At 35.8% G+C, this 13718-nt stretch overlaps 1 protein-coding gene across 1 annotated transcript; it reads right to left on the bottom strand.

The window, feature by feature from the left end:
- Positions 1 to 408: 408 nt before the first annotated feature.
- FGB (fibrinogen beta chain) lies at positions 409 to 10326 on the bottom strand. The gene is made up of 9 exons (XM_027117123.1): positions 10288 to 10326; positions 7912 to 8022; positions 5082 to 5273; positions 4419 to 4602; positions 3249 to 3476; positions 2602 to 2715; positions 2139 to 2264; positions 1642 to 1927; positions 409 to 1034 (listed from the first exon to the last, which is right to left on the bottom strand). Exons 1-9 carry the CDS (start codon positions 10324 to 10326, stop codon positions 803 to 805), a joined length of 1512 nt encoding a protein of 503 aa, XP_026972924.1. The 3' UTR covers positions 409 to 802.
- Between the last annotated feature and the right edge of the window lie 3392 nt (positions 10327 to 13718).

Below are 13718 nucleotides of genomic sequence, written 5' to 3'. Positions count from 1 at the left end.
TGCTGAGGAGAAGTAGAAAGAAGAGATATTCACTTCTACTTCAGTTCTGGTGTGACCATGTGAAAAACAAAAACCCAGTTGAGGCCAATAGGCCGAATTTCCAGAGGCAACAGGCAAATGCTGCTTCCTCCCTTGCTGTTTCCCTCAAAAAACAAATGGTGAAGACTTGACCGTGACTGTCCTCTTGGGATCTCTGATCCGCAAGTCTAGTTCCCTGCAGAGCAGTGGATTTTCATGGTGCAGAGGGAGATGCTGAAACTTCAGGGGTTCACTGCCACTTCATTAGCTACTTGAGGTTGTGAATGCTTCTCTTTTCTCACAAGTTCAAAGCCTAATTCAGTGGCCGTGTGGAGTACAAAATAAGAAAACATTAATTTATTGTAACAGAAACCAGTTTAATGAATAAATCTTTTTGAGTTTTCTGTGACAGATCTTACATAAATAAAGAGAGGTTTAAAAGTGGACTTTTAAACACAGGTTTTTAGCTCACCTCACAGTTTTCCCACAAGGATAGAACATTTATCTTCCTAATTTGAAACTTTTCACAATCCACTGAAATTATGAACACTGACTATCCACAGTCATCCTTTTAGTTACATCTTGGCATGCAATAGAAATGATGAATATGAAAGAAAATCATGTGCTGTTTTAAATGTCATTTGCCTAAATAATGTTTCCAAAAAGTCACACTTACTACATTTTGATAGCTTTAGAGGGATATAAGGTATGAAAAAAAATTCTGATGACATGATATATAAAAATGTTGTCACATGGGGAAGAATAATAATCTATGTGTGGAGGACTAGTGCTCTGGGAAGTAGGGCCTGATCTTCATGGACATCTTCTTCATCGAGTACCAGGACCCCTGCCAGTTCATCCACACCACTCCATCGTCTGTGCCGTGCTTTGCCATGTCCCAGGTATAAGGGCCACCCCAGTAGTATCTGCCATTTGGATTGGCCGCATGACATCTATTATACCACCATCCACCACCATCCTCTTTAGAACACTGCTTTCTGGGATCTGTAGTCTTCCTGAAAGGAAATTTGTTTGGGGTTATTAGAACTGCAGTGCCCTCAAGTTAATTCTTTGCAAAGTACGCACAGAGAAGTGCTGGGTGCAATATTCCTTCCCTCTGGTTCTATATGTAAAGTCACAATTACACAGCAAAGGTCTTCTCTGCCCTATAGGAAGAAAGGGAGAGAACTGGGCCTATGTGGCAAATTAATCTATATTTGTTACTTTATCCTGAAATGATAGCTTTCAGATCCCTTAGTGTTACAGATCCCTGGAAAACAAAATGGAGGTTTTGATATACACAGTCCAATTTAGAGACAGGGAAATCTGTCTAAGTACGCACTACTTTGTAACTGTGCTCAAATTCCAGTTGTATCTTTTATGGTTATGTGATTTTGTGTAAATTACTTAATCTCTCTAATTTTCATTTGTAAAATGAGGATAGTAATGGCAACGTTATAGCTGGAATGCTTTAGAGTGACCCAGAAAGAGCTTAGCACAGTGGCTGGCACACAGGAAGTACCCAAGAAATGAGAGTCACTAATCACATTAGTGATCATTAATGACTCCAAGCAGCTATGTTAGCAGCGGTGCTAAAAGCAGGAGGGAAGAACCAGCACGTACCAGCCATCGTTGTCTCTGTCGTATGTGCTGAAGAACATGCTGTTGTGGATGGTCATAGTCCGGTTTTCTCCCACCAGCTGAGAAGCTCCTTCTATGAGGGCATTGCCAGCTGTGCCCTTGTAGTTGCTCACTGAGAGTTGATATTTGTTGGCCTCATTCTGTACAGTGAATCCTTCGTAGAATGCTGTCACCTTATCTCCTTTCCAGTCCTCCATTTCAATAAAAAGCTTTGTGGGTCCCAACCTGGTAAGCTGACTAATTTTGTCATTTCCAAGCCAATACTCACCTAAAGGAAAAATAAAATAAAATCTCACCAAAAATAAAACCTTTAAAAAAAAAAACTGGCTTTTCCCCCTCATCATTAGCTTTTATACTCTTTTTGTAAATTCTTCTTAACCTCCTAAAACTCCTAAAAACAGACTACCAACACTATGTTTTTTAAATGGAGAAAAATAATCTAAAAAAGAATGATTTTATTTTGTACTCCTAGCTTTTACCTGGTACACCACAGTATTTTTTCCCATCTGCATTGGTTGCAATATTTCCAAATCCTTCCTTATATGGATCCCATTTCCTGCCAAAGTCAACACTACCATCTTGACGGTTCTGAATTACTGTCCATCCTTTGGTTGAAAGAAACAAAATAACACACATTACCACTAACAAATAATGTCACTTTGAGGGCAATGTCTGAATTCCTTGCCCATTTAATTCATGCCCATTGATATTTAGTGCTGCAAAATAGATATAATAAGGAAATAAATGTGAGAGGAAAACTCGCAAAATCTTTGGAAACTGCAAGTGCCTTATCTTACCCCAAATTGTGAATCAGAGATATTCTAAAACATCAGATTGAATTCCAAATCAAATGGCTCATTGTTAGCTACGTTAAAGCTAGGTTTTATTTCCTGGCATTAAAATAATTTCAGCATAATAGGTCAAAAGCTATCTAACGCTTACCTCCTCTTTCTGTTTTCATATCACAGTATACTCTATATGGTTTGGTAGAACTGTCAGGCTGAATGAGATACATTTCAGATGTTTCACCTCCATTCCTGATAATTTCCTCACATTCTGCAACCATAAGATAACATTATATTTAGGAATTACAACATCATTACCTTGTCTTTAGTCACTAATTTTGTAAGATAACTGATTACATAGATACTAAGGAACATTTTATTTTAGACATTTGAGAATATGTTGTAGAAACTGAATCTTCCTTTTACTAAAAATCAAACTCAGTTTCAAGGAATTCTATCTGCCAAGGGGGTGAAAAAGCTCTTCTCTACCTTTTGTGTCCTGTGATATCCATAAACTTCCAGAACCCACGTGATGGAGAAATCTTTACATGTATGTATCCATGATTCCAGCATCTTTTCAAGAAAGCATGTACATTACACCCATGGAGCTACCACCATAATTACACTGCTTCTTACTCATCAAAAACTGGCAAATGTATTAGGCATGCTAGGGATATCTTCATGATGTGCTAAGATGTCATTAGGATCTGTTGGGAAATCCACTGGACTTCTTTTAGTTCTCTTATTTTTAGAGAGTGTGAGTTCTTCTGGAACCTACTAGAAATATGTGTCTTAACTAGCTACCTCTGCCAGACACCACAGGAATATTGCAAGTGACAGTACACGGGCTGCGGCAGTATTCCATCTGAGTTGAGACATCCGATTCTAATTTTTGTATTTTGCTTCTCAGATTTTCCAGAATTGAACGGAGCACACGAAGTTTAGTTGGAATATTACTGTTCACAGTCTCATCTATATATAACTGGTGCTTTTCCAGCTGTGAGGAGTACTCATTTATTACATTTTCATTATCTGGAAAAATGAAATTATGTAGGAATGGTTAGCATTTTCTCTCGATAAAAAAACTAAATGTATTCAACCACACAATTGTGATTCTGATTTTCTGAGAATAAACTTATAGACCCCAAATGAACATCGGGCAGTCATGATAGGTAGTTGTACTTAGGGGAAATTATTTTCCCCATGGCATACACAAATTAACATATAGTCTAGCTACTATAATAGTAATTTACCTTAGATTAAGCTAAAAATTATGGCTAATAATAAATACAATAAGTTGTTTATTACTTTGGTCAGGAAAAGAGGAGAAAGCGGGACTTAGGCTTTCCATCTCAGAAGTTCAACATCTTATGGAGTAGATACACTTGATTTATTTATTCATCTTACTTAAGTACAGCAGAGCCTTGAAATACACAAGAGAAATGCCATGATTCCTTTGAAAAATGTCCAAACTTGGGTTTGCTACTCCCTGAAACACCTATGCCATGCTGGCTCACTAGCTGATTCCTAACCACCAAGACAACAGCACTCAAAGTTCACATCTCAGGATTCAAAGGGTAAGATCATTATCTTCAATTCAATTGAGTATATCCTGGACACAGTTATATTCAAAACCTCAAATGTTAAATCTATAAATGCTAAATTTTTACTCTGTGAATATACTGTCTTCGGAGTCACAAGTTTTTTTTATAGACTAAAAATAAGGACTCACAGTGAAAATTTTCATAGAGAATCATCCTTGCTGATGCCAGACTGGGAATAAGAGCTGCATAGTGCTTGTCAGACAAGTTGCAGGTGAAGATGCCTAAGTGAGGACCTTGGGGTAATCAGGCTCATACTGAACTACTCGGACTCATCTAGAAACATGAATCTTCTCAGAATTGTGCATTCCCATGGCACTCTGACAGTTTCAATTTTATAACAGAATCAAACAGGAAACACAAGGACATCTACCTTTTACTTGCTTCTGCCTCTCTTTCCAAATGTTTCTTAGCAGAGTTATATACTGAAAGGTGGAAGAAGCGGTCTGGGAAACAGACTCTATATTAGTCATTAACTCTTCTACATTCTTTCTGGTTAGTCTTTCCTCTTTTACCAAAGTATCTTGCAACTGACATCCTGTAGGACACAACACGCCCTGCAAACAAAGAAAATAGCCAACATTAGATGAAGGATTGGGGTTATGGATATTTGTGAAAATAGCACATAGTGAAAATTCAATGATATCATTCACCAATATAAAAACTTGCAATTTGATTTTCTTTATGTGAGACCAGAAATTCTAGGTTCATCATTATATTCCTCTGAAGATTAAAAATAATCTTTACCACAGAACAAAGGTAATTAGGCTATGAAAATGTTACCATCTGAACAGACAAAGTGGGCAAAGTACAAAGGAGATGATGTTTCATGATGTTTCATGTGTCCTAATTTGTAATCTTGGGCCCAGACCAAAGAAAATTAGAAAGGCACCCTTAGCTCAGGGCCCAATAAGTTTATGTTTTGTATTTACATCCAAAAGAAACAAACAAAATAAAAATGATGGTAATGTGGGTCAACACAACATCAGGAAGACATGATGAATACAGGCCTTCTTCGCATGGGAGGCCCACCCACCAGGTCTGGGTCAGCGTGCAGGCAGCCGTCAGCATCAGGGGGTTTTCTCTCCACTTTCTTCTGGCGGTTAGCTGTTTTGGCTGGACGAGGCTTATAGCCATCTCCGCTGATGGGAGGGGCGACGGGTCTCAGGCTGGGAGGCTCTTCCCTCTTCTTGTCATAGGGTCGATGACCACGGGCATCCAAATGAAACTTCAGGGAACCAGGCAGAAATAAAATGTAGAGTGTTATAGGAGATTTTAGATGCAGCTATTCCAACACCCTCATTCTATAACTTAGGTTATCAAATGACTGAGGATTTGCTTAAGATCCATCAACTAGCTAGTTGTTGTTGGTAAATCAATAGGTTCCTTAGGTCTCTTCAGTAACAGTAGAAAGAGAAACAGTGCAAAAAGCTATTGTGCCTGGGGTAGTTTTTAAAAAGAGACTTTAAAAAATGTTGCATTAGATAATGAAAGGTAATGACCTCAGATTCCTGAAACCTATAAGTTGGAAGACACAAAATAGTAAGAAATCTATACCGTCAGGAGGAATAAGTGTTCTCAAGGCACTGGATTACTAAATTCCTGTAATTATTGTTAATTATTTTTTTACTTTCAATTTTTATGAATTGATGATTAATTTGGCTAACTCCTATATAATAATATTTAAGAGGTAATACAGATTTATTAAAAGCGAAATTTACTTAGGATTTATTTGTAATAAGACAACCATTGGCTCTAACACGTTTGAAGAGGAATAAGGCATTCTGGAGCCAGACTGCTTGGTTTCAAGTCTTGACCCCCACCACTTACTAGCTATAAAGATCTTCGGCAAGTTACTTCATCTGTAAAATAGGGATGATAAAAGTATCTGCCGTATAAGATGATTGTTAGGATTAAATGACTTATTGCATATGACACCCTTAGAAGAATACCTGGCACATATTGAGTTATTATTATTATTTTTATTGCAATCACACATAACAGATACTACAGTGTAAGTGGCTTTTCCACTACTAACTTCAACCTTAACTTCTATCAACAAAATTGTTAAATCATTCTCATGAAATTTTCTACTTGATTTCCTTTATCAAATACCATGATTTTCTCATATTTAAAATAATTCTCAAGGTATGTGCATTGCAATTAAAATTATTTGCTAATTGAAAAAATATTACATTAAAAGATAGTGAAGTGGAAAATATGCAATGCAATACAAAAGTGCTGGCTTAGATTAACTATATTATCATCATATGACCTTTGTCAGTACTTTCACCTTTTGGCACTTAATTACAAATTAACAAATAACTAGACTTGCTGCAGAGACTAAGCTCTCTAGCTATTTTGTGGGCCTAGAAGTCATCGAATGACTGTTTGGAATTTCACTGTCATTTATTCAGTAAGTTAGAATAATATTTAACATTTAGTGGTAGAACGCTAGGCTTTAAACCCAGGCAAGTTGGATCAAGATTCCCCCGCTTAACTGCTGAAATTAAACTATAGTATATGTTATGTGTGACTGCAAGAAAAATAATAATGTATGAAGATTTGTAGGAAACATACATATTTTGTGTCAAAGACATGGTCCCAGCCAGACAGGAATTTTGTGAAATGTGATTCATCTGTTTACTACAGATCAAATTATAACAGGAGAAAAATATTTCCTTTTTATTTTAGAATATAATTAAAGAGGTAGTGTTGGTGATCTAGCTTTACTAGAGAAAAGTAAATGAAAAAGGTTAAACATCTTAAAAGAAATTATATGAAGTTTATGAAGACCACTTATTGAAATAACTGAAACTAGAAAATCCAATTGGAAGGCTAAACTAGTAAACTGTCTCTGTGTAGATTAGTTGGTGAGCAGGAGTGTAAAAGTGCTTAGCCAAGTACTTTGTAAAAGTTTACTCTTACACATTCTTTACATTTTTCTTACCTAATTCAATTAACCAAATAACTATCTTTTTATATGTATAGTTTGATAATTAAAACACTTAGGTTCCCTTCAAATTCAACAAGTGATCCAAAATGAATCACTTCATTTATGTATTACTGTGTACTTTTATTTCTAGTATGGTGATACTATGCTATACATAAGAAATTTGATCCGGAGTTATCTGATAATAAAATTTTAATTCTTTAAATATTCATTTCTCTAAATGTATTTTTGTATTTTTGACATCTTCAAACCAGTAGGAGTAAATCAGCAAAGATAGTTCTTGAGGAAAAACTGTTCTACAAATGAATAAATTAAATGGAGTGATATATTTGATAACCACTCATAATAACAATAAATAAATTTCTCATTTGAAAAAAACAATTTTTAATCTTCTATTACCATACTTGCTCTATTCTGCTTTTAGATTTAGTTTACAATTTTCATTCATAAATAGCCTGTAATTTCAGGAGCTTTATATTACCCTCCTTCACCAAAGAGCCATCTAGCTACTACAGCTTTTTTCTTTTAAAATGCTGCTCTTCTATTATTTTATAGTCTGGGAAATTTTCAGATATTTGTTCTCAAATTGTAATAACATATTGCTAGAACGCAATGGAAATGATAGTACTCAGGATAGCAACAAGCGGAAAAACACATCTTAAATTAGCTCTGACATCTTCTTCCTGGGAAAATAAAGGTGATAAACCAGAAAATGAGAAATTATTATTTTGTTTTTATATAAGAAATACTATGCAACATTCTTTAAATAGAATAGGCCTTAGAGATTAACAATTCAATTTCATAATTAAAATCAATGTTAATTTCATTATAATAAATATTCACATATGATTATGTTTTGGTTATATTTTATATTAATAATATTAGTAAGAATACAATAATATTTAAAAGTCACCTCATCGTAGTCATCAATAGCTTGGCCCTTAATTATAAAAACACACAATAGTAGCAGTAGTAGATGTTTCATGGTTTTAAATTTTTGGAAGTTCCAAGAAACCATCCTTTGCTATAGACTTAACTGAGAGATTTTCAATCCTATATATACCTGAATCCTCTGTTAGCTATGCCTTTCCAAGTGATTACCTTCCTTAGTTAACGTTTAATTTTCTGGTTCACTTGTTGGCTGAACCATTTCATCCCTTAAGCAACATGTTCCCAGCAAGACTTATTTACTTGTCATACAACTGTTCCCTGTTGGCCGAGTTTAGTAACACCGAAGTTCCTTAATTCATTTAATCGGACAATATAATGGGAAATTGGGACATTCCTAAAAGAGCTGTGTATCACATTTCCTGTAAATTAACGTGGATGCTACACAGGCTCCCAAAGAATGTGTGACGAAAAAAATATTTTTAATCCAAGCACAAAAAAATTCAACCTACTTACAAGGCACCCACTAACATTGTGAACTCACTAGAGGTTTACCATAAGTGTTGTTTTGGGGTAATCCTGCAATTCAGGTTTTAAAAAGGCCATTAAACTCAAGAATAATATTACCATGTGTTCATTTTATCTTTCAGACATTAATCAGAATAACAAAATTATCGATAATATTCATGCCTTATGCTATGATAGACTAACATGAAAAAGAAAATGTAGTCTTTTTTTGCTCTGACCACTTTCCATATTTTGTTCTTTACTAATATGTTAAAATGTTTAAATAATTCTAAACATTATTAAAATAATTAGTAGATTACAGATTCCTAAATCAAAATCATTATTATGGTGATTGGATACATATTTAACATTTTATTTTTATATTATATTTTATATTATTAATATTTATAAAAACAATGTTATTTTAACATTAGTGAAGCCTTCATATATCTATTTCAAATAGAAGCTCAGATACCATTTCCTTTCATAATTTCCTATAAGCTAACAAATGCATCTTTGTCGTCTTTTCATTGTTTTTTGCAATCAGGATTAACAACTCTTACAAGAATCAAAAGCAAAACCAAAGCCAAAACAAAAATCCCAGCAAGTGTGCTCTTTACAGCATTTTCCTGGGTTTTTTTGGTATGCAAAGTGAAACATCTGTTGTTAATTTTTTTAAGTGATTTTCTTAAAAAGATAGCAGGTTATCCAGGTTTGGATCAGAAGAATATGTTTTAAACAATGCTTTGAAGCAGTCTCTTGATAATGGTATCAAACACACTAAATTTCTTTCTTCTCTGGGTAACATAAGTTGCCTTCCCAAATCCTTTTAACTCAGATTTATAGAAGCAAAGTGTTGAGTTTAAATTAAGTAAAATAGTTGATTGGATTTTTCCTAATTTATCTCATTCATTAGTACTGGGTAAATACTATACATTATGATTAGCTTAGTTTTAGTTTTTCTTATAAGAATACATACTCTGACTGAGAAAGCAAATATGTGTGTATGCATGTGTCAATTAAAAGAAGATGCAATAATATTTCCCTTCAAAATGTAACTGAGGAAAAGTTTATTTTAATCATCTGGGCAGGGTTTTATTTTAATGATGTCAGGTTCTTGCTGATTTAAAAAGACAGACAATGTTAAGACAACTAAAAATTTTTTTTCTTTTGAGGTAACATTATATTATCTTCATTTTCAAGCACTGACATTACATCAACTAGCAATAGAACCATTATTTAATTCCCAGAAGTTTGTTAATTTTTTGCTTCTTCTAGCATATTATAGTAACTTATACAACATTAACGTGAAAGTTCCCTTATAAGTCTAACTGTTTTTCTACTCTGACAGGCATTCTTGCCATCATCAACAGGAAGGTGGAAGGAAATCACTAGAATTTATACTCCATGACACCAGACACTAAACATTCATTCCACAAATAGTTCTTGAGGGCCTCCTATGTGACAGGCAGTGTGCTAGAAGCTGGGGATACATTGGTGAATAAAACAGACCATAGCAGGCATTTGATAAAAAATCGTAGAATGAATGGGTGAACAAGCCTTCATTGAAACAGGCTTCAGATTCCAAGCTCTGATAATCATTTATCTGCTTTAAGTTTTACAGATGATGAAACAGAGACTCAGAGAGGTTAAGTAAAGTACTCAAGGCATACAAGTAGTAAGTACTGGTAGCAGGACTTGACCCATGTCTGTCTGACCAGACAGTTCATGCTCTGTGCCTGTTAGACCATATTGCCCAACAAAATGCAAACATGATAAAGAATTAACCTGTACCTTTTTGGTTTGCTGTTGTCGTTGTTTTGGTCAGCTCTTTTTCTTGAGACTACAGTGTCTCAGACAGGCACTCCCATCCTTAGCCTTTATTTTCACTTACATTTTCACTGTAATATGTGGGTGTGGGCTGGATATTCATGTCTGTGTGAGAGGCATGGTTGATGCAGTGAATAATAACTATGAGTTTCTTTAATTCTACTTCTTGCTAGATTTTTTATAGAGCTATACTAACATTTTAAAATGCCTAATATTACAAAGTAAATTACCATGTTTTCAAAGAGAAGAAATGCATTTACAGAGATTCTGCTCTCTAAAATACTTAAATTTTTAAAAATGTTGTTGTCATTGGTGGAGGAGAAAGGGAGTACTATTTGTTCAGTTATGTTTTTAGATCAATAGTGCAGGGTTCTTCGAATTAGCTGATCCTCTTATGTAAGTCAAGGGCAGTAAATCAGTGACAGAAAAAAACAGAAATTATCTGTCCTGCCCAGCAGCTCTCTGGCAAGAAGGGCAGACTTGCCAGCACTGATTGTCAAGCATTTGTTGTTGATACTTTTACAATTCAAGTCAGGCCCAGTTATAGCACACAAGTCAATTTGTGTTCATCAAATATTTATAGAACACCTACTTTGTGCTAGAGGCCAAGGATACTTTGGTCGCCAAGATAGACAAAAGCCCTGTCCTCATGAAGCTTTGTGTCTAGAGGGGAAGACAGAAAATAAAAACTACTTATCTGTGCTGAACCTAAGACCCTGTGCTGAACCAGGAAAGGTGAGGCTTTGGGAACAGTAACTTAGGGACCCTAACCTCCTTCCAGGGGAAAAATGACTTGAAAGGAAAAGGCTTTTGGACTTGAAACTTGTGGTTTGAATGACTGTGTGGTTTATATCAGACACCGGCCACATGACAGGTACTTGACAAATATCTGTTGAACTAGTTTGTGAACATAGAATGAGTGAATGATTGAATAAATAAAATGAAATACTGATTCTCTTTGTCTAAGAAGGCATAGGTTTTGAGAACCATATTAAATCATTGTTAGTCTCTGTATGTTTTTTTTGTCTTACCCTGAACCACAGTATGAGAACCACTATCCAAGGGGAAATTAATACTGAAGAGTTGGAAGCCAGCTTGGATCAGAGCTTGATGGGCAAGCCTGAGACTAATGTGACAGTGACAGTCATAACTGGTTAGCATCTGCAATGGGAAAGCACATTGCAGGGAAGAAGGGTAGGGCTAGCTCTGTCTCTTATGGAAAGTCTCCTTCTATTGACTTGGTAGATATCAGTTTGCTTTTCTTACGGAAGCTGATACCACGGCAATAAGGAGAAAAATAGGACATTTTCTCCTTCAACCCAATGCCAATCACAGGAGCTAGAGAAAAGACAGAGATGCTCTTTTGCTTCTGTCACATTAGACTCAAAACCACAAAGGGTGTGACCAACACCAGTTGGAGTGCTGCTCCCTTCTCTTGGAATGACCCCTAAAATGCAGGAGTGGGGCTCCGGCAGTCCTGTTAGTATTGTGATACCCTGACCCTCTAGCCACAGGTGACTGAGTAGGGGCAGATCCCTTACCCAAGCTAGCCCTATCAGCTTCTCTCCCCCAGTTTTATGTTTGCAAAGGAAATAAGCAAAGGAAATAATTAGGTTGATTGGCCTGAGGTCATATTCATGGCAGCATTCTAGAGAGAAAGCCTACCAACTTCAGCAGCAGGAGCCACCAAAACTTCCAAACTTGATCATCTGATTCTTCTGCGAAATCTGAGACACCTGATTGTCCTTTTAAATAGTACCTCCATTATTTTTTGGTAAGTTAATGGCAGGGGAGTACTATTTAAAAGGTAAGTTAGGGCTTCCCTGGTGGTGCAGTGGTTAAGAATCCTCCTGTCAATGCAGGGGACACGGGTTTGAGCCCTGGTCCGGGAAGATCCCACATGCCGCAGACCAACTAAGCCTGTGTGCCACAACTACTGAGCCTGAGCTCTAGACCCCGTGAACCACAACTCCTGAAGCCCGGGCGCCTAGAGCCCATGCTCTGCAACAAGAGAAGCCACCGCAATGAGAAGCCCGCGCACCACAACGAAGAGTAGCCCCCGCTCGTCGCAACTAGAGAAAGCCCGCGCACAGCAACAAGAGTCATGTACCACAATGTTCATTGCAGCTCTATTTACAATAGCCAGGATATGGAAGCAACCTAAGTGTCCATCAACATTTGAATGGATAAAAAAGACTTGGTACATATATACAATGGAATATTACTCAGCCATAAAAGGAAACGAAATTGAGTTATTTGTAGTGAGGTGGATGGGCCTAGAGACTGTTATACAGCGTGAAGTAAGTCAGAAAGAGAAAAATAAACACCGTATGCTAACACATATATATATGGAATCTAAAAAAAAAGGTTCTGAAGAACCTAGGGGCAGGACAGGAATAAAGAGGCAGATGTAGAGAATGGACTTGAGGACACAGGGAGGGGGAAGGGTAAGCTGGGACGAAGGGTAAGTGAGAGAGTGGCATGGACTTATATATACTAATAAATGTAAGATAGCTAGTGGGAAGCAGCCGCATAGCACAGGGAGATCAGCTCGGTGCTTTGTGACCACCTAGAGGGGTGGGAGGGAGATGCAGGAGGGAGGAGATATGGGGATATATGTATAGCTGATTCACTTTGTTATAAAGCAGAAACTAACACACCATTGTAAAGCAATTATACCCCAATAAAGATGTTAAAACAAAACAAAACAAAAAACAAACAAAAACAACAACAAAAGAAACAAAGACCCAACGCAGACAAAAATAATTAATTAAAAAAAAAACTCTAAAAGGTAAGTTAATTAGTGGCTGAGATAGCTTCTGGGGTTTGCTGAACTATTTCAAAGGGTAAGTTAAGATCAAATGTTTGGGAATCAAACTGAGTTTTTAAAAAAAGCATAAATCACACATCGGAAACAGAAGCTGTATTTTCACACAATGCAATAAAGCACTTAAAGTGATTAAGTATATAGTACCAGTAGTAAAACTCTGTAGAAAATAAAAACGTTTTATTTGGAGTATTTTATAACATTCATTTAAAAAATCTTTCACTATTTAATAAAAATGTCTTAAATTAAATTAATAGTATTTTCTGTAAAATATGCCCAAGATTAGATTAATGACATAACAGATATTTATAATTTTGAGTCTTCTGATCCAAGAATAAGGTATGCATTTTCATTGATTCAAATTTTCTTCTTTATGTCCCTTAAGCTTTTTTCATATGACTTGCATACTTTTCATTTATTGTTATGAGATTTTCCCCCATTATATATTTTAACTGCATACATAAAAGCTATTGATTTTTGAAAGAGAATATAGAGATGTCCTATATTGGTGAGTAAAAAAAAAATTAGCTTAACTAATGAAGGGAGACTTTCCTTAAGATTTGTACTATTGATTTCACCCAAACAGACTTAATAATATATATTAATAAAGTATTCACCATGTGTGCTTTTGGGAACAAACCTCCTACACTTATGAAGAGCAGCAGTGA

Source organism: Aethalodelphis obliquidens, unplaced genomic scaffold, assembly GCF_003676395.1.
Source record: "Aethalodelphis obliquidens isolate GAN/ISIS:26980383/991018 unplaced genomic scaffold, ASM367639v1 scaffold17, whole genome shotgun sequence".
Classification (NCBI taxonomy): Eukaryota; Metazoa; Chordata; class Mammalia; order Artiodactyla; family Delphinidae; genus Aethalodelphis; species Aethalodelphis obliquidens.
Note: the sequence above shows the minus strand (reverse complement) of the source record. Positions and strands in the feature narration are given on the sequence as shown.